Source organism: Mesoplodon densirostris, chromosome 16, assembly GCF_025265405.1.
Source record: "Mesoplodon densirostris isolate mMesDen1 chromosome 16, mMesDen1 primary haplotype, whole genome shotgun sequence".
Lineage (NCBI taxonomy): Eukaryota > Metazoa > Chordata > Mammalia > Artiodactyla > Ziphiidae > Mesoplodon > Mesoplodon densirostris.
The window spans coordinates 46,216,492-46,237,852 of record NC_082676.1 but is presented as its reverse complement, the minus strand read 5'-3'; the positions used below and the strand labels follow the sequence as shown (position 1 = coordinate 46,237,852).

General features: G+C 52.7%; 1 protein-coding gene across 1 annotated transcript in view; it reads right to left on the bottom strand.

The window, feature by feature from the left end:
* GTF3C1 (general transcription factor IIIC subunit 1) overlaps window positions 1-21,361 on the bottom strand; it is a 72,870-nt gene that overhangs the window by 31,076 nt on the left and 20,433 nt on the right. The window contains exons 7-16 of the mRNA XM_060120301.1: window positions 15,314-15,472; window positions 13,315-13,430; window positions 11,943-12,249; window positions 10,984-11,198; window positions 8,274-8,410; window positions 6,427-6,580; window positions 3,530-3,633; window positions 2,363-2,547; window positions 620-874; window positions 207-352 (exon numbers count right to left, since the gene is read on the bottom strand). Of these exons, the coding sequence (XP_059976284.1) occupies window positions 207-352; window positions 620-874; window positions 2,363-2,547; window positions 3,530-3,633; window positions 6,427-6,580; window positions 8,274-8,410; window positions 10,984-11,198; window positions 11,943-12,249; window positions 13,315-13,430; window positions 15,314-15,472 (1,778 nt within the window). The remainder of the gene's footprint in view (window positions 1-206; window positions 353-619; window positions 875-2,362; window positions 2,548-3,529; window positions 3,634-6,426; window positions 6,581-8,273; window positions 8,411-10,983; window positions 11,199-11,942; window positions 12,250-13,314; window positions 13,431-15,313; window positions 15,473-21,361) is intronic.

Below are 21,361 nucleotides of genomic sequence, written 5' to 3'. Positions count from 1 at the left end.
TCTATCTATCTATCTATCTATCTAGCCTATCTATCTATCTATCTATCTATCTATCTATCTATCTATCTACCTACCTATCTATCGAGCCACCCACCCAGCCAGCCAGCCAGGCAATTGCAAGTATTTTCCCTTGACCAGGTGAGTGTAGGCCCTCTGGTATGGAGCTGAGGGACCAGCCCCTGAGAAAGCCTGGGAGTCATCAGTACCTTGTAGCTGACTTGCACAATCTGGGTGAAGATGGAGAGGGGCAGGCAGAGAAGAATGTCGCTGACCAGAGCCCAGCCGAAGCCAAAGTCCTTGTGGACTGGGACGGGAGGGATGTAGCGCGTCCACGAGGCTTCATCCACATACACTGGGAGAAAACAGGGGTCAGTCCTGAGACAGGGTCCCGGTCATGATGCTGGTATCGCCTCCCAGTAGGTCTTGGTTCCCTCTCACCACAAACTAGGGCAACACCCTCCTTGTCAGGCAGGAAGCCTGGAGGCTCAGCAGTTTGGATTACGTCTTTGTTTTGATCAGGGCAATAATGGGGACTCAGCCAGTTCAGATCATAAGGACAAGGAACCACCATGACTCCCCTCTGGACCCCATTGTGGCTTGCCTGCCCAGGGCATCTCACCGGTCTCTGTGGAGAGCTCCACTTCACCCTCCCGGGTGGCTCCATCTTGGGTGTCCTTGGGTGGGGCATCGGAGGAGGCCTCCAAGTTGCTCCCGGAGGAGGATGGGGCTCCCGTCCTCCTTTCGCTGCTGAAGCCCGGCTTCTCCACCGTGTCGCTGGCAGGGTGCCCATAGATCAGGTACCACAGAAACATGTGGATCACCCGCAGGCGAGGCATTTTGGGCAGAAACCCTAGAGAACGCCCAAGTCCAGGAACTGGGGCAAGAAAGGAGGGTGATGCTTGAAAATCCCAGATTCAATTAAGTTCAATTCATTCAAAAACTATTGAGTGCCACTGTATCCCAAGGGCCAGGGAGACGACAAATGTTTTCACCCTCACGGGACTTACTTTCTAGCGGGAAAGGGCAGACAGTAACAAACTACCTAAGACAGTACATCGGATGGAAAGAGCGATGCAGAAAATAAAGCAAGGGAGGCAGAGGAGGGCTGTAATTCTACAGAGGCCTGGAAGTTCTCACTGGGGAGAGGCCTTAAGGGACGTCCTCGAGTTGGTGAGGGAGAGCGGGCAATGCAGATACCTGGGCGACATGCCCCCCAGGGCGAATGCAAGAAGCCTGAGACGGGGGTGTGCTTGGCACATTCGAGGAAGGGCCAGCCCGAGCAACGGGGTGCAGCCAGGAAGGAGGCGTGCGCAGGAAGTGAGCCAGAGTGTAACAGGGCAGGGGGCCACCACGACAGACCCCAGCAAGAGGACCTGAGGCTGATGGGGACTGTGCAAAACATCCCAGAGTCTAGGTTCTTCTAAATAGCTTATTTCTTTGACACAAAGTGCTCCTTGACTTTCCCCAGTGAAAGGAGACAGGTGAGAGCCAAGGGAGGCATAGGAACAGGGTGGTGAGGAACAGGGACTGGAGGGCCCCTCCTCTGCCGTCAGGCCTTGACCACGCGAGGAGCTCTCGGCTGCCTCTTGTCCACTCAGGCGCACATGCTGCTCCGCTGCGCCACCTCGTGCACAGGTTTCTCCCTCCATCTGCACTTTCTAACTGTGACACCTTAAGAGTCTGGGCTAAGTCCGTGTGCCTGGAGCCCTCAGCAAGGGAAGTCACACGAATGACCTCTCCTGCTCAGAATCCCCAGGTTGCCGGGTCCCCCACCAGGACGTTTCTGCCTGACAGAAGTCTGTGAGCCGTCACCATTGCCCTCCTCCTCCAGCTGCATGCTGTGACCAGCAACTACAACTATACCCCAACTGCGAAGGCCCGGCCGTGGGCACCGGCCCAGCACAAGCTGACGTCAGAGCAGCTGGGTGTGGGGTGAGGGGAGACAGCCCTGTTCGAGATCTGCATCCCAGAAAATGAGATGAATGCTCAAACCCATCAGTGGCTGTAACTACCAGAGGCTTGTGGGCTCAGGAAAGGCAGAGAGTTTCTGTGGTTTACAGAATGTTCCAGCCCAAGGGTATGCAGCAGAAAGAGTTAATCTTCGTGAACAATTCCTCAGGTTGGGACCTGGCATAATTTCACCTGGGCCTCATAACAGCCTTGTGAGGTACTCCGGGCAAGAATCACCCCCATTTTACAGACAGGGAAACTGATGCCAGCACGTGACCAGCCCCCCACGACCCCAGCTGTTGATTCAGACCTGACTCTCTGCCTACAGCCCAGGGCTCGGATGTGCCAACACCAGGTGACTCAGAAGACCAAATGAAACACAAACAGACCCTGACAAGAAGCTGCTTTTTACCTACAACAGGGTGATAGTTTTTCAGCTGGGTTATGCCCATTTTCTCATCAGTCTTTTTCACCCGTCCACTTTCTACTTTAGAGGAAGCATTCAGCTGAGAGTCTCCTGATCCTCTTGGGTCCCCTTTTCCTTGACTTTCTTCTTCAGCTTCCCCTTGAGGCGCTGGAGGCTGGGGCGCTTTAACCCTGAAGTTCAAATATAAGATGTTAGAAAACCAAAGGCTGAGAAAGGACAGGGTCTGTCCTCAAGAATTTGGCCCTGGGGTTTCAAATCAACTGCCTGTAGGGGCCAAACAGGTGATGTAAACGGATAAAATGTGTCAGGGCACTGGACATTTGGGGCTGACCTGGACAGTGGACCCCCACCTACGGGGCAGCTGCTACCTCACGAGAAGGGCTGCCCAATGTGCTGGGACCTCTGACACTTTCATCAATGCCAGAAATCAGGAATTTGACATGAAATTAATTGGTAACGGATTCAAAGCCCCTGTGGCCAAGGCATGGCAGGCCACACAAACCAACATCTGCGAGCCCAGGCGCCACCTCTAATTTAAACCCAATCGAGAATGTTCTCCCACCGAGCTTTCTGCCAGTCCATTCGGTGGTTTATGAACAAAATGAGAGAAGACCTCAGAAAGGCAACCAGAATCATTCTGAGCTATATTATAAACTATGCAAGTCTCACATGTCATAGGGCCTATGACTTGGAGCACTCTGTTCACACTCTATCAGAGAGCATAGAATTAAGAATGTTAGCAGAGGGGAACTCCGCTCATTATTCTGTAACAACCCAAATGGGAAAAGAATTTGAAAAAGAATAGATACGTGTATAACTTAATATATATATATATATATAGATATAGATATACATATATATGTATAACTGAATCATTTTACTGTACACCTGAAAGTAGCAATATTGTTAATCAACTATGCCCCAATATAAAATAAAAATTTAAAAAAGAAGAATGTTAGGATATTTTTCCTCTTAAAGAATCCAGAAATTGATCCTTTTTGAGGCTAGGGGATCATGAACCATAAACCCCAAACCAGTGACTTCACTGATCTCACAAAAGTATGAATAAAAGGGCTTTTGTGGAAACTGCTTCAGGTTGGAACATAAACCCAGGCAGCGTCACTGTGAATTCCCATGGGAGCTGCCACTTGCCTGTTGGCTGTGCTTGAATTGGACATCCGGAAACGAACCTGCTCGATGGCACTTCTCACGAGAGGGTCGTTCTGGTCCATGGACGGGTGCACCACCAGATCCACCTGCGGAGAGAGGTCAGGGGGTCCCAAAGGGCTGGGGAGGTGCCAGGGGAGACTTAGTTCCACAACTTGGTTCCCTGGTGGAACCCTGGTTATACCTGCTGTCACTGACATTTCCAAAAGGCAGTTATGAAACGGGAAGTGAAATGCTAAACAGTTTGCCCTTACAGTTTCTGCCATCAAGATCCCTCAAGTGCCCAAGCCAGAAAGCTCCGCCATCCGTCATGTGCCGCTCTGACTGGTTAGGAATTCTGCCCTGGAAGTCAAGCCGTCCGCCTTGCAGCCACCCAGCTGGGCTGTCACGGCCCACTGGTCCCGGCTGCTACCTGGGGGGCTGCTCCCGACGCCCCATCCTGCTAGCTGAGCATTTCCCACAGTTGCTCGGGAATCCTGAGGGCTTCCATCTGGAAGAGGTAAGCGGCTTTCATTAACCTCCTCTTGCTGAGAGTGTCATTGGGGGACACCTGCCAGCTATGCCTCTAAACAGAGTGACAGAGGATTCAGGGCTGCCTTTGTTGTTTTAGCTTTTCCAAGGTACTGAGGCTTAACAGTAAGGCGGCTATCGTTTCTCGAGTGATAACTAGACTGACAAATGGCCATAACTCAGTGGGGCTGAGCAGTAGATGGGAGTGTGAGGCCTGGGCCCCAGGAGACAGCAAGGTAAGGTTTTCTAAACAAGTAACTCTGGCCAGCAGGCTTCACGACCAAAACGGCCTGAAGAGGGTGGGTCACAGGGGACAGGTGGCCATGCCTGGACAGGGACTCCAAAGGCCACACGTGGCTCCATCTCTTCTGCTCCTCACTTGGGAAATGGAGACCCTTCCCTGCTGCCCTGCCAACCGTTTTCGTGGTTTTGTGAGGTTCAAATGAGATACAGTTAGGCAACACCTCAGAGAATCTATAAGCCAGGTGCAAATACAAAGCATTCCTAGTTCGCCACTTTCCACAGCCAAATGGCCGGGCCGACTTCCCAAAAGTCCGATGGACAGGGCAGGACACAGGAGCAACGGCAAAAGGCGGGTGCCGGACGCAGCAACTCCAGCCAGCGTGGCTCCAGCAGGTCGGCGGGAGCCAGCCAGCAGCACATGCTCTGGGTGCCAGAGAAGGTGCTGCCGAGAAACCGAAGCTTACTCTGGAGGCAGATGTACAGTACGGCGGCCTTTCCACCTGGCAAATGGGCTACTACAGTGGTAACCCCCTGGCAAGAGGCCCCCAGTACTGGGACACTGATTGATCATCAGTGTTCACCTGGGACACTCACTCCTCATCCCCACCTCTTGCCCACTCGCTCTGGTACCACCGATGGATATGCGACCAGATAGGCATGGGGGACATGGCAGATGTCCATATGTCTATATAAACACAGTCTCTCTCCACTCCTAGGCTGGGGGAGATTTCATGTCCCGGCTCTCAGTTACTGCCTGAGGAGGCTGCACATTGGAAAGACCTGCTCTGTGAAGACCAACAGAAATCAGAGGCATTGCTGCTGACCGGCTGGGCTGTTGTCCCCCAGTGAGAGAGGTCAGCACCAGGACCTCCTGCCATGCTCAGGGGGACGAGAGGCAGGCAGCCTGCGGAAGGGAGAGGGGCGATGTCAAGGGGACTCACAGCAGATATAAAAACCGATGAGCTGCCCAACTTGGAATGGTAGAAACACAGTTTTTAAAGTCATTTTCTGGTACTGCTCTATGTTTCTCAAATTTCAAAGTAAAAAAGACCAGAAATGACCTTGCCACCTTATTAAGAAAACAAAACATCAAAGCAGAGCTTTCTTAAGGCAGAGATTTAAAACACTGTCAGAAAAAAGGGCAGGAAATTACAAATGCCTATTCCGCAGCAGCATTCCCTTTGGTTCCAACGCCCAGCCGGGTATCTCAAGTGACTCTGACCCTGAAAAATTTATGCCTTAGAATATGTGCAAAGCCACTGAGCTGCAGTTGCTATGGGAATGGCCCCAAACTTTAAACTTTACAGAAACAGATAAATTGGGAAAGAAGAGATCCACTGTCCTCACTGGACGACCCGGCAACGCATGCTAATTGAGTCGCTGACATCATTTCCTCCGGGATATGTTTCTGCAGATTTCTGTGGCTAATGTTCTTGCTGCTTAGTCTAAACTTTCCACCTTCTTTTTTTTTTTTTTTTAATTAATTTATTTATTTATTTTTGGCTGCATTGGGTCTTCGTTGCTGTGCTCGAGCTTTCTCTAGTTGTGGCGAGCGAGGTCTACTCTTTGTTGCAGTGCGCGGGCTCCTCATTGCGGTGGCTTCTCTTGTTGCAGAGCACAGGCTCTGGGCGCATGGGCTTCAGTAGCTGTGGTACGCAGCTCAGTAGATGTGGCGCACGGGCTTAGCTGCTCCACGGCACGTGGGATATTCCCGGACCAGGGCTCGAACCCATGTCCCCTGCATTGGCAGGTGGATTCTTAACCACTGCGCCACCAGGGAAGCCCTAAATTTTCCACCTTCTAAATGCTGCTTAACTTCTCCCAGTGCTAGTTAGCTGAACCTGGATATGCCTCCATTTCCATCCTCTCCTTCGAGGCTGGCTGTGGGGCAGGACACCTGCCTTGGGCTGCACACCTGCCTTGGGCTGCACAGGCTGCTCTACAATCCAAGCAGATTATTCCTCTTTTCTGTTTCCAGCTTCCACAGGAAGTGGAGATAATCCGTTGCCCAAGGGAGGAGGCATAATGGGAAATTCCGAACTATCGGCAACAAAGGAACAACCGAGGGACAAGGATGTGGGAAGCCGGGTAAGAGAACACCCAGCACGCGCGGTGGTCTGTGTGGTTACCTTCTTCTTGATGCCGTCTTGGATGACTGTCGTCCGATACAGCCTCAGGAGGCCTTCCTCGGACAGGTTCCGCACCAAGCGAACGATGGACTTCTTGCAGCACTTGGTGGACACACCTTCTTGCTTCTCCTGATCCATGATCATCTTCTGAATCCTGCAGCATCACAAAATAAGCCGTTAATATTCCCAGTCTCAACGTGGAAGGCCTTTCTAAGCCCAGGCAACCGACACCTGCCTAATGGGATCCAGCAGAAAGTAGGGGAGAATTAAAGGGTGTTTCACCACTGAAAGGATGACTTAAGATAGCAAAGATCATCTCTCTGTGATAAATGAGTTAGCTAAAGACAAGCCACCAATCACAGCAGCTTCACGTTCTGAGCCTTTCACCAGGAACTAAAGAGATTACATGATTTAAGACAACGATGGTGGAGAAACTGAGCTCCGTCATGGAAATCTGTCTTCACTGAGTCTCCATGCTAATTCAACATCCAGCTAAGGAATGTTCCAGTTTACCACTGTTGACACTCTCAGATCTGAAGCTCTTTTGACTCCTCTCCTCACGTATCTTCTCTCTAGATGTTACTGAGTCACTATGGTGATGTTTCCATATCACTACTCATAGAATGGCAGGTCCAGAAGGGATATTAGGAGCACCTAGCTCCATCTCACCTGCACAGAAGAGGAGACCCAGGCAGCAGTATCCACAGGCGGTCTCCCCATCCCCTAGTTAGAGAACTCACATCCTTGACCCAAGGGTAAGGCTCCTTCTGAGCGAGTGGCTTTGACCTTGGCTGCCCAGAAGCTCAAGGATGCCTCCCAGGACGTGGTGGTAACAGTGGGTTAGAAGGACCAAACCAGGGAGCAGAGCCTCCACTGCACCCTGGACACAGAAGCTCCACATGTGTGTCCCCCCCACCTTTTTAAATAGATCTTCATTGGAGTATAACTGCTTCACAATACCGTGTTAAAGTTTCTATTGCACAACAAAGTGAATCAGCCACATGCACACACGTCCTCATATCCCCTCCCTCTTGAGCCTCCCTCCCACCCCTCTAGGTCATCGCAAAGCCCCGAGCCGATCTCTCCCTGTGCTGCGCTGCTGCTTCCCACCAGCCATCTATTTTACATTCGGTAGTGTATATATGTTGATGCTACTCTCACTTTGCTCCAGCTTCGCCCTCCCACTCCATGTCCTCAAGTCTATTTTCTATGTCTTCCTCTTTATTCCTGTCCTGCCCCTAGGTTCTTCAGAACCATTTTTTTTGATTCCATATATATGTGTTAGCATACGGTATTTGTTTTTCTCCTTCTGACTTACTTCACTCCGTACGACAGACCTAGGTCCATCCACCTCACTACAAATAGCTCAATTTCGTTTCTTTTTATGGCTGAGTAATATTCCATTGTATATATGTGCCACATCTTCTTTATCCATTCACAGTCCCTTTTGTTTTTGTTTTCATAAAAGATTTTGTTTGAACAAAAGGCTCCCTGGAGAACTAATAACAATGTTTCTAAGCTCATGCTATTCCCTGCCTCCGTTTCCTCTCACCCCTTCCTGAGCACCAAATTCCTAAGGAAGGAACAAGGCAAATGCACTTTCCCCGTGACCTCTGTTTCCTGCTCCATCATTCTCTCCCTGTCAAGTGTATGGATATTCCTCAATGTCTACACTTTTCAAATCACACAAACAGACTGCAAATCCTCTTTACCACAAAGGGCTCCTGTGAGAATCTATGCAGCAGAAGAGAGATGCAAATGCCTCTAAGTCATTTCTGTGGATGGTGATGACTGATTGATGTGGGATTTACTATTAATGCAAGACAGACAGACAGACTACTCCTTACGTGAATAAGCTCTCGATTAAGCGGAGGTTGGTGACAGCCTCTATGATCAGATTCCTGCGTTTCAGCAGTCGGTAAGTCTCATGGGGTTTGTCTTGGCCTGGGCCGTGCTTCCCAGTCTTCTGGGAACTGCTACTCTCCTAGAACAGGGACCAAAAGCATGAGAAAACTATGGGCTCAGCAAGGTTTGGGGGCCAGACACCACTCCTGCCGGTACGCTTTCCCTCCTTACGGAACTTCTACGCCATATTTCAAGAAAAACAGTCAAGAGGATTACTGCCCCCATAGGATCCCACTACCCCACTATTTCAGTGCTTTGTAACAGCACAGACATCTGCCAACAGAGGATCCCAGAACTTTATGAAGATCAGCTGGTTTGAGAACAGAAAGCAGAGGCATCTACTCCAGCCCTTCCCGGGGAAGGGGACCGCATTCACTCAATCTTTACTTGGTTCTTCCGCAGTGGAAGGGAGGAAATGGACAGACTGAGGGCCGACCCCCCGCCGTCACTCTGTGGGGCTTCTTCATCCAGAACTCTCAACCACCTCATTATTATGGTCCCCATTTTACGGAAGAGGAAACCGGGGCTCAGTGAGGCGAAACCACCACACCGGGTCCCAGGGCGTGAACGTGCGCCAGGACGGGCTTCTGCCTCCGCCTCCGGGAAGCCACGGGCAGCCTCTCTGGGAACATAAGGGAGATGCAGAGGCAGGCTTCTGAGTGGATCAGGATGAGTGGCGAGTGAATGACGGGGAGGAGAGCGGACGGGTGCCCTCCCCCACCCCTGCTGCCACGCCCACTGCTCTCTTTTAGCTTCCTTTTAGCTTCCAGGAACTTAGAATCTGAACTTGCTCCATCTGCCTTTGGATCAAAGATGCTGAAGCCCAAATGTGCACCCTGAAGGGAAAGGAAATCACAACCCTAACGCACTCCTGGCCAATCACTCAGCATAATTCAGTGCCACTTGGCGGTCCCATGGCCTGTTTTGCTGGATGCCCTCCTCGCTTGGAGAAGCGCTTCCAGAGAATAAGAACACGCTTGAGGAGGCGCCTTGGGCCGGGGTCCCATCACTTCCCTGCTGGCACCGGTGCTCTGGAAGAGGCTCGGTTCTCTCCTGAAGGGAGCGGGGCTCGAGGGGCGAAAGAGTCACAGATCCAAGAAGGGGCCCAAGAGTGGCAGAAAGACTTTGGTTCTCTCTTGCGTTTCAAAGCAAACATTTTGGAGGAGAACCACGCGACAAAATCTGCCTGCTTTCCACGGCGCTGCTGCAGAGCAAAGTGATCACACGCTTCACCAAGGGACCTCCAGACAGCACAGTTCACGCCCCTCTTCTCAGCAAGTGGGCAAAAAGAAGGACAAGGTTCTGCCATTACTCTGGGGACAGATTTCTAAGAGGAAGAGAAAGAGCTGAGCTAGGAAGCTAGCAGCAGGACTGGCAGGGCCTGGAGGGAGTGTGCTGCTGGGGACACGTGGACCTGATGAGGAGGTGCAAAGGGGGTGGCAGGGCCAGGATGGCAGGGAAAACCTTTGGGAACTTGGTGGGATCCACCTGCCAGCAGGTGCTTCAGGTGGAGACAAGACCAATCATGACTTGATAGAGTCATGGCATCCAATGATAGGATACAGCTAGAAGGTTCTAGAAAATTCCACAGAAAATCTCCCCCAACCCGTGCTCCATCACTCCTGCTGTAGGGAGAGAACCCAAGCTCAGGCTCCCACACCGGAAATGGAGAAGCAGGGCAGAGTGGGAACTCCACACCCACGGGTTCCACTCTCCATTTTGTCATTAACTGAGCAGGCAAGTCCCTCAGTCCCCAGAGGCTCTGCTCGCCTCCTCCTGACCAGAGCTGGCTTTCATCTTACAGGGTCGCTGTGAAGCCCGAACCAAACAGCAGCAATAGCATCAAAGGCCACCCTGATCCCAAGTCTGTTCTGTGCTGGGCCACTGAGGCACCTCCAGCGACCAAGGACCGCACTGACTCACATAATGACAAAGGCATTCCTGTGTCAACTGCCTTTTAATCCTTCTAATTACACGGAGGAAAAAGTACTGGTTTGATCCTACTGTCTTTAACACTGTGAAGTACAACACCATCTGACCAGAATGGACTAAGAAAGTTTTGTTTTCATCAGACCTATTTTACGATCACCTTCTTTTTATGGCAAATGATACTGGCTTTTCATCTAAAGCAGGGTTTTTCAACCTCAGCACTGCTGACGCTTCGGGCTGGATAACTGCTGTGGTTCACCCCGCATCGTCTAGGACATTTAAGAGCATCCCTGGCCTCTGCCTACGAGATGCCATTAGCGCTTTCTTCCCCGATGTGACAACGAAAAAAAGTCTCCAGACACTGCCAAATGTCCCCCGGGGGGCAAAATCGGCCCAGAGTGAGAACCACTGATTTAAAGTAGCCATACACGTTTTTCCTTCAAAATAAACTGAAGTAGAAAGAGTACGTTGTTGGAAATTTTAAAACCCTGTCAATAATACGCAGGTGATTTCTGCTAAGGTGGGCTGCGTGAAGGTGGTGTGTCAACGAGCATTGCGTTCCTACTGTAGAGGCCCCCCCACCTACACTGCCTGAGCATGTAGCACTTTTACGAGTATTGATTTTGTTGTTGTTGTGATTCTTAAGCACAGAGAAGCCAAGGCTGACGTCCACCTGCCAGAGGCTCCTTCCTAGAGGAAATGCCCTCCCCCGTGGGCACTCACCTTTGGGTTTTCAAGCCTGACCTCTTCGATCACGGCTATGTCGCCGCTGTGACTCTCCATGCAGTGGGAGCCCAAGGACACGCTGGGGTCTGAGGTGCTGCTGGTGTCCAGGAGGTTGTCCCCCCTGAGAGAGCTCTGGCAGCCTCTCTCAGCAGCTCCCAGGGAGGAAGACGGATGCTTCTTCAATGGGTGAAGGCTGATGACTTTCCACCCCCCTGCAGTGGAGGACAGGCATAGAACGGATGAACCGCGGCCACAGCAGGGGGAAAGTGAAAGGGGCACTTCTGCTCAGCTGCCGGACCAGAGCCCCCCAGGCCAAAGGAGTCCATGTGGTCAGTTTAAGACGAGGGAAGTGGACCAGCGAGCAGCGAGCCGCACCCTCCCGACCCCGACGTGCAAATCTGTCGTCAGCACCACCCTCCACGTGTTTTAAGAAAAGCATTCCAGAACGAAACTAAAACCCCAAGGGCTTCTTACACCGATTGTTGGAGGGAAAGGGATAGAGGACGTTTAGGGAATTCCGTCCCTTTAATAGTCAAAACATAACAAACAAAACATTTGCCAAGGGGACTTCCCTGCTGGGGCAGTGGGTAAGACTCTGCGCTCCCAATGCAGGGGGCCCAGGTTCAATCCCTGGTCAGTGAACTAGATCCCACATGCATGCCACAACTAAACGGAGCCCCGGCACAACCAAATAAAAGCAAAACAAACAAAACATCTGCCAAGGAGAAATGACTTGCCAGCAGCCTGGAGACAGACCACACAAGCATCTCCTAAGCTTATGATTATGTGATGCACGTGACACCAACAGGTCCCTAGTTAGGGCAGCACCAAGGTCATCCTCAGGTGTCTGCTGGACTGAACGTCCCCAGAGCCAGGCGGGATAGGCAGCGGCTCAGACTGAGGGTGCGCAACCCCCTGCCCACGCCCCCTACCCCCCACCCCGAGCACGCCCCTACCCTTCGGGGTGGAGTGGTGAGGCCGAGTCCTGAGACCGCCGTTCGAGAAGGACCTCGAGTCCCGCTGTGATCCTCTGCCTCTCCTCCTGCTGCCGCGGCCCTCCTCCTCGCTGTCCGACTCGGAGAGGAAAGCGTCCTCGCCCTCGGGCAGCAGGGACTCCTCCTGCACCGAGGCCAGGCTCACGGTGGTCAGCAGCTCATTCCGTGCCTTCTCCCTCTCGTACTGCCGGCTCAGGTCGCTCTCCTCCGCAAACACGCAGGAGATGTACTTGGTGGTCCGCTGCCGTCCTTCGTCCTCCATGAAGCCCTGGAGGGGACGAGATGTGTCTAAGACACTGCAGAGGACGGCGGGACACCCAGGTGTTCGGGTGACCGGGCTTCTGCGGTGTCTATTTCCTTGTCATTCCCACGTTCCCCCACGGCTCCTCCACCTCACGCCTGGGCCCCAGCTCAGCCCCTCGTGGGTCCTCCTGTCTCGCCATCCCTCAGGTTCTGCTTCCACAGGAAGCAATCCTGACTGTGTGTCTGCTCTAGGAGACTGTGAGCTCCCCGCTGGGCAGGGCCCTAACTTGGCCTTCCGCAAACCCCCGGGGCCCGGCACAGGACGAGGCCTACGAGAGACGGTCAATAAGCAGAATTGGACGGTTCTTAACTGTTGTCACAGACTCGGAGTCAGGGCCTTGAGGTCCCCAGCTCCATTCGGCCACTGCCGTGGGGAGTGGCGGTGAAGCTGTCACTCAGCTACTCCCCTTTGTCTTCTACAACAGGGGAAAGGGATTTTCTGTCCTTAATGGCAGAAGTAGTAACACCTTTCATGTACCAACCACACGCCAAGGACAGTGCTAAGTGCTGCACAATCATTAGCTCAACTGTTAACACTGCTTTCCAGCAAAATGGCCAAAAAGTTGGCAAGAAGGGAGCGAAGCATAACAGGCTGAGATAGCAGGTCTGGGTCCCGAAAGGGGACACCAGACACAGTTGGCCAACTCGGTGTCCCCAGGACCCAGGCAAGGAACGTAAATGAGAGGGAGGGCCGGGCTGGGACTGAGGCCTGGGGGGTGCCCGCTTTGTCTCTGGGCGCCGTCGGAAGCGCCACCTCAGCTGACACCCCACGCAGGAGTGGGGGACCCGCTCCCTGGGCTGCAGCATCTCCTGCTGACTTTTCAATGCTGATAACTCATTCAATTTTCAAAAAGCGAAAACCAACAAAATCCACAGTGGGGGTGGGGTGGGGCACACTTGTGGGCTGTGTTCAGCACTGCCGCCCTCCCTGGCAGCCATCTGCCTCCTTGATGGAGACAGAGGGCCGCCCTGGGCTCCCTTCAGGACCACGCTGTGTGCACATCTGAAGACAACGAACTCACGCTGTTACCTTGACCACTTTGAATCTCTGAAGGAGACGGCACAACATTCTGGCTTCCAGCTTTCCCACGTTCATAGCCACTCGGATTTCAGCTTGGGAAATGCCTTTCGTGCCACGACGCTCAACTGTGTGAAACAATACGCTTGAACCCCAGCCTCCACCACGGAGCCGTTCTGCACAAGTCAGGTCCGTTCCCAGACATTTCAATGAGGGGAAACCGACAGACAGAGTAAGACACCTGCCTCCTCCCACCCTCCCCTCCCAAGACTCTGAACACTCGACTCATTGCTCATTTTTAAGCGCTCACTATCTGACTCTTCCACGTCAAAGCTGTATGTCAAGCAATCGACGCCTGATCCACCGAGCTCCAGGGACGCTGTTTTATCCTGCAGCAGGAAGAGTGTGCTTTCACATGAACGAACTTTCTCAGCTAAATTAAACTGAGCCTTTTAAAAAGCACCGGAGGGACTGGGCCTCCCTGGTGGTGCAAGTGGTTGAGAGTCCGCCTGCCGATGCAGGGGATACGGGTTCGTGCCCCGGTCTGGGAGGATCCCATATGCCGCGGAGCGGCTGGGCCCGTGAGCCATGGCCGCTGAGCCTGCGCGTCCGGAGCCTGCGCTCCGCAACGGGGGAGGCCACAACAGTGAGAGGCCCGCATACCGCAAAAAAATAAATAAATAAATAAATAAATAAAAATAAAAATAAAAATAAAAATAAAAAGCACCGGAGGGATTTTTAAGGAAGAACAGCTGCCCATCCTTCTCGGTAGACTCAGAGGCACAACCGACACCGATTATCGCCTTGTCCCGTAACAGGTGCCGGCCAGCAGGGGCCACAGAAGGGAATCATGCTATTTGGCCCTGTAATAGGTGACCGAAAGGCAACTGTGCTCTATTACGTGCTCTCTCTGGTGTGTCAGCTCCTGCCCTGCTACACGCTGTGCTGTTACTGTATCTTCCTGCAATGAGCCCTTCCAAAGGTACTCGACTACCCAGGGGTTGGGAACTCCAGGAAGGAGCCTGGCGGGGGTGGCGGTGGGCGGGAGCCCCTCCAGCAAAATACTACAGGGCAGACTTCAGGGCAACACTCTTGGACCGTTCAGAAAGAGCTTCCCCTTTATTTCCTGATGCGGCATACACTGGAGGCCGCCAGGTAAAACCAACCTAGATAAAGGCAGTTTTGCTGTATTGTCCACGCATAAAAATAAACAGCAGAATGGAAAGACGTGACTAGAATGTGTTCCTACGTTAAACTAGTAACATGCTAAAAGCAGGGATGAAAGGGTTAAGGACAGCATTTCTCAAACTGTGTTCTGAGGAACAGATCCTGAGAGATGTTGAAGAGTTGATGGAAACAGCCAAACAGCCTCCCCTAAAGGCTGTGCTGATTTGCCAGGTGCTTTCGTACCTGCTGGCTGAACCAGATCTCCTGCAGCCCCTCCCCTTCTACTCTAGACATCCTCCGCTCCACAGGGACCTGCGGCCACACCATCTATGGCACTGGGTCACTGCTGTCTTACATAGATTTTAGGGGATTTAGGGGAAGGGTGAGGAATGGACAGAAACATGTTTCTTCCCCCTTCATCACAACAATCCCCAGGCTGCAATGATTCCAGACCAATTTGAGAAGTTGGTAGGTGACTCTCAAATCTTTGAGTAGTGATATTAATAGGTAATTTTTTTAGTGCTTTCTACGTACCAGGCGCTACACCAGATGTTTTAATCCTACTTATTCAGTCCTCTTACATGCTCGGGGAGATATCCCCATTTTACAGATGAGGGAACTGAGGCTCGGAGACCTTGCTAAAGTCTTCAGCTGGCGGACAAGGGGCAGAGCAAGGACTCAAACTCAAATCTGACCCCAAAGCCTAAACCCTCAAGGGGACCAGGGAGCTTCCCGCTGCGTGACATTCTCGGCAGCAGGGCCCTCTTTCAACATGTGACCAAAACACACCTCGACTCAAAGCTCAGGAACCCTGTGTATATGCAGGTAGGAGAAGGGGACTTACTGAGTTCGTAGGTCTGTGTGAGCATGTCCCGCTCGTACACGATGTCCACCGGTGGCACGGCCTTGGAGATGGCCTCCTCGTCCTCGTCGTCGTCCTGGTCTTCGACCTTCCGCTTGAACTCCTTCAGCAGCCTCAGGCAGCGCACCATGACGTCGGTCCCTGGGAACACAGGCACACGGTTCCATGATGACAAATCAGTGCGGCCCTGGGGGAGGCAGCTTCAGCAGACCCAGAGGCCCCGAGGAAGGCCGCACAGGGCATCGAGCTTGGAACATTTAACACGGCACGCCTTGGGGCACGAGAGCTGAATACTGACTCCATAAAATTGCTTTAAGAACAAAAAACATATTATTAGTGAACAAAGAAATGCAAACGAAAGGAATAATGAGGGGCCTGTTAAATAAACAGCAGCCTCTGCTTCAGACAAGCTCCATGACTACAGGAAACGCGCTCGTCTTTTCCCATCACCGCCCCCCCGCTCCCCTGAACGGTGCCTGGCACACAGCAGGCACAGGGTGGTATTGCTGAAGGGATGAATACAATTGTCTCCCTTTTAAGCCAATACCTGTTGCCACTAAGGTAGGGCAGCAGTGTGAACAAGTTCTATGACCTTTCCAGAGCATTTCGAGAGGCCTTTAACTCCATGATTGCCAAGGTTAGGAATTTACTCCAAGAAATAACTCAAAAGGAGGCAAAACTGCCAACAGTAAGAGGTCCACACAGAACTCTTTATAGACCCAGCTTCTGTGAATAATATTAACGATGACCAGGACTAAGGGGCAGGACAAGGACGACAAGTCACCACACTCTGCAGGCGAGCGCCTGCCTTCAGACAATCACAAGGCACCGGTACTCAACCTATGGAAGCACCATGTGAGGAAAATAACAAGCTCACGCCTATGGCTGTAACACGAGAGGTACAGGAAAAGGAGAAGCATCGCGACACTACGTGTGCTAACTCCTTTGATCCTGACAACCCTAGGAGGCAAACAGATGAAGAAACTGAGGTACAGACGCGTTAACTTGCCCAAACCCCCAGTAGCCTGTGACAGGGGCTAAGTGACTCAGGCAGGTGCCAGGTCTCTGATACGGAAGAGGTGGTGTCCTGTGATACTGACAGCCGGGAAGCAGAACAGCAGCCCCTCAAGGATGTCCACGCTTTCACCCCTGGAACCTATGAATATGTTACCTGCCGTGGCAAAAGGGACTTGAGGGCACGATTTAAGTTAAGGCTTTTTGTCGTGGTGCTGGTGGTCAAGGATTTTGAGATTATCCTGGAATGTCTGGCCGGGACCAGTATAACATCAGAGTCCTTGTAAGAGGGAGGGCAGGAGGATCAGTGTGAGAGACTGGAAGATGCTACGCTGCTGGCTTTGAAGATGGAAGGGACCACGAGCCAAGGAATGCAAGCCGAGTCTAGAAACTGGAAAAGGCCAGGAAATGGGTTCGTTCCTGGAGCCTCCAGAAGGAGCACAGCCCTGCCGAAACCTCGATTTTAGTCCAATGACAGACTTCCAACCTTCAGAATGATAAAATAACGAGTTTGTGTTGTGTTAAGTCACTGTATTTGTAGTCATTGTTACAGCAGGGCTATCAGCAGCTTCTCCACCAGCGTCCACCAGCACACCAAGGTGCAGAATCCTCGGGTACCAGGGCAAGGAGCAGTGGCAGTAAAGCTGGTCTCTGCGACCCAGTGCCTCCTAAGCAGGAGCTGTGCCACTGAGGGCCTTGCTGTGAAGGTGTGTGGAACACCCACATCAGGGCAGCACAGACTGACGTCTGAGCAGATCAAGCCCAATCACCCCAACTCGGGCACGGGATTCTCTGTAGGTGGGGGACACAGCACATGGTTTGCAAGTGAAGTTCACAAGCAGTAAAGCATCTCAGGGGCCTGATATCAGAGACTTGACCCTCAGAGTCAGACCAATCAGAACCCTCCGGGAGGGCTGGCCTGGGGCCAAAGGTCAGCAGGTGTGCGGGCACCCTTGGCAGGGCTCGGGCCCCAGCTGATTCCCCTCCAATCCCGCCAGTGAGAGAAAATCCCCCAGTTCTCGACTTTTCATGAGAAGAAACATGAAGCCCGCGCCTGGCACAGCCTCCCTGCCCCTGGCTCCCTCTGCGCCTGCCAGGTCCTCCCTTCCTGCTTCCAAAGCTTTGCGCTTCGCTCCCGGTGCCTCCCCTGGCCTCTCCCTCCCAAGAGGAAAGAACCTGGGAACGAGGGGACTCCTGGGCCATCTGAATGGGTGAGAACTACTTCAAGGCTCCGGGGCCCGGGGCTGGGCTCTCCCTGTGGCCAGCACCCCCAGCACGTGGGCAGAACACTGGCCGCCAAGCCACTCGCCACCTGGTCTTCCTCTCTGTCCTCTACCTTGAGCCACTCCCAAGCCCCTCAGCCCCCCTCTCACCCCTAAGCTGGTGCTCACAGAGCGACTTCCTCTCCCAACAATAAAACCACCACCACTCCTCGGACGCCTGCCGGGTCCCTGACGCTGATCTAAGCTCTCCTGGCGGGTTATATGGGTTAGTCCTCATCACAGCCTTAGGAGGTGGGCTACCATCCCCATTTCACACCTGAGAACGTGTGGAGCCAAGGGATCTGCCCAAACTCCCATCCCTTAGCAAGTGAGGAGCTGGAATTTACTGGGCAGTCCAGCCTCGGAGCCCAAGCCCTAAACCTTTGATGACATACGGCCCCTAATTCAAAGATGCCCATGTGACTGAGAACAGCAGGTGACCCGGGGCAAGGGCCAGCCCGCCTGAGGGGTGACACAATGCAGCATTTATGGAGGCCGACGGACTCGCTCTCAGGCAAGAGCCCAGTGTGATTCTTTCCCACTTTTATAACTTCCTTAAGGGGCTAATTAGCCAAGAAAAGATACACAGAACAGCCCTCAAAGTAAGCTAAGTGGAAGAGGAAAAAACGTTACTAGTACACTCGTGGACTCTAAGGCAACAAAGGAAAACGCCCTCAGCCATCAGCTTTCTGCTCCTCATGCCCAGGGAGTAGCTATTCTCACCTGCATCCCCCATCAGAGCCTTCTCCTGATGGCACAGCTGCGCCCTCTGCTGACAGCCAGGATGGAAGGATGCTCAGAGGAGAGTGGGGATAAACGGGCTCCTGGGTCAGGCACATGTGGGTTTCAACCTCAGCTCTGTAACTCTGGGGTGATGACTTGCTGTAGCTCTCTGTTCCCCACTCAGTGAAATGAGATGATGTTCTCTCCCTCACGGGTTAGTGTCAGCGAGACCCGAGATAACGTCTGTACAGAGGCTGGCGTGGAGCCGTGGGCCAGGCACTGTGTTGTGAGCGTTACATAAATTAACCCATCAGATCTCATGAGCTGAGGCTGGCAGGCCCCTGTAAGCTGCACTGTCCAGACGCAGAAGCTGAGGCACAGAAAAGTTAAGTGACTTGCTCAAAGCGACGGAGCTGTGAAGTGTCGGAGGTGGGATGTGACCCAGGCTGTCTGACTCTCAACTAACATAGCAGTTCTCTTAATGGCATCACTGGCACCTAGCACCGTGCAAGGGCATGACAAACAGGAGCTGGACTCAAGATGGTTGGTCCCTTCCTGCCAGGTAGGAAAGCCCCACAACTGGCCCACGGTTGGGGTGACCTGGCTCCTGGGGCCCATGGGAACTCTCCCCTGCTCTGGTTCTGAGCATGGGGCTCAGGAAGGCGCCGAGGCAGGCAGGCTGCTGGCTGGGGGAGGCTGAGGGTGACACAGGAGGACCAGGCTGCTCCCTGCGACTACACTGGGAACTGTGAGCCCCACGACCAACTAGGAGCATGCGACCCAGTGGGGGGAGGGCGAGTCCCAACATGGCAAGGGGTGAGCTCCAGCATCTAAGGCTGGGCTGAGCAGGCAGCTGCTGTGACTCATCCAGATGGCGCCTGAAGAGGCTTTGGGGCCACAGGGTCTGCAGCTCTGCCTGTCCCCGAGCACAGCTGATTTCTCTGCCCTGAATCCCAACTGCACTTGCTTCTGTATCCGTCAGAGAGGTAAGCCCTGGTCATTCACCCAACGCACTGATGGCCGCAACGTTTCCCTTTCCTCAGGCCATGCCATTTGCATCTTTCCTTTGGAAAACCTTGCGTGAGAGAGCGAGCCTGCACAGTGGTTAAGAATCTGGACTCTTCTGCCTGAGCTGGTGTGGGAACCTGGGCAAGTTGGTCGACCTCCCTCAGCCTCCACTGACTCACCCGCAAACCAGGGCTGATGAGAATGTCAGCCTCGTGGGGCTGGGGGAGAGAGGCAGGAGAAAAAGCAGGTAAAGGATGGGGCACAGTGCAGTCTGAGCTTCATGATCCAAGGGACCACTTGGAACTTGTTTCACTGATCTTTATGTATTTCCCATAGTTCTAGAGTATTTTCCAGACTCAGAATTTCTATTTTTATTAAAATCCCTTCAGCTCATACTTGCCTCTTTTTTTTTTGGCTGTGCTACGCAGCTTGCAGGATCTTAGTTCCCAGCCAGGGATCAAACCCGGGCTCCCTGCAGTGGGAGCGTGGAGACTTAACCACTGGACCACCAGGGAAGTAAGTCCCTCATACTTGCTATTTTTAAGGATATTGTTCTAGAGCACAAGGCAGCTGAGGTCAAAGCAGAAGGGGCTCGAGCGAGACTGGTCGGCAGACTCACGCAGGTGAACGTGGCCTGTCACTCCATTTGAGCTGCCACCTCGGTTACCTGCAACCGCCCTGGAGGAATCGCGGTCCCATTGATGTCGGCCACTGACCCCTGGGTGCAGGGTTTTCTTTCCAGGAACAAAAGGGAGGAGAGATACAACCGGCCAGATCACTGCTCATGCTCTCAAACACACAAAATTTTAGGCATTTTACGCACACAAAAACATGTGGCATGCACTAAGGTCAGCATTTCTACACAAAGGAACCACGCAGTCCTTCTGTGTCAATGATCCAGGAAGGGCTCCACCTTAGCATGAAAAGTGCCTTAATTTAGATGTCCTGAAGATCCAAAAGGAAGAAGGGAAGGACAGAATCTTTAGTAAGTACCTGGGATGGGCCAGGCACTGTGTTAGGTCCGTTCAGAGGCTATTTTACTTAATCATTGTGTGAATTTTCCAAGTTATTATCACCATTTTAAGGAAAAGGAAACGGAAGCTCAGAGGGCTCAAGTGATCTAAGTGGCCTCGGACCCAGCAAGTGGCCTTCCTTCCACACTAGGCCACATGGTTGGGCCTGAATTTCACATTTCTATCAGAAAGCACTGTTCCTTGTAAAGGAAAAGCCAGAGCGGCTGTGACGTAGAACCAACAGCCCGTGTGTCTCACATTCCCAATGAAACATCTCATCCGGCCTCCTAGCAGAGTGGTACCCTGAACTGTGATCAACCCGGGGAGGAAGAAAAGCAACAAATGAGCCCCAGGACAGACTTCCTCTTAGAGGGTCACAGACAAAGGGACAGTCCTACTAGCAAGCCAAGTGGAAGTTATGTAAATTCAGAGTGTTACCCCCTTCACCCCACCAACACACACACACACACACACACACACACGGACAAAGGGACAGTCCTACTAGCAAGCCAAGGGGAAGTTATGTAAATTCAGAGTGTTACCCGCTTCACACCCCCCCACACACACACACACGGACAAAGGGACAGTCCTACTAGCAAGCCAAGGGGAAGTTATGTAAATTCAGAGTGTTACCCCCTTCACCCCACCAACACACACACACACACCTTGAATGGGGCTGGGTTGGTCAGGGCTGGGGAGTTACTCAGATAGTCTGGGAAACTGAAACTATAAGCAAGCCCATGGGACATGCTAAGGAGGTGACTGCCTTGGGTACCGGCAGAGAGGCCTAACCAGAGATGGGAGGACAGCATTCAGGGCAGCACCCAGAAGGACAGAGGAGGGTGCTGCAGCCCACACCCAGGGGCGATGGAACTGGGGAAAAGTATGGGCTCTGGAGACAGTTTGTCTGGTGAGAACCTGCCTCTGCCACTTACTGGCTGGATCAGCGTGGCTGACTGACCCCACAGCCCTGTTCCTCAGGCTGCTCAGCTATGAAATGGGGACAAGAA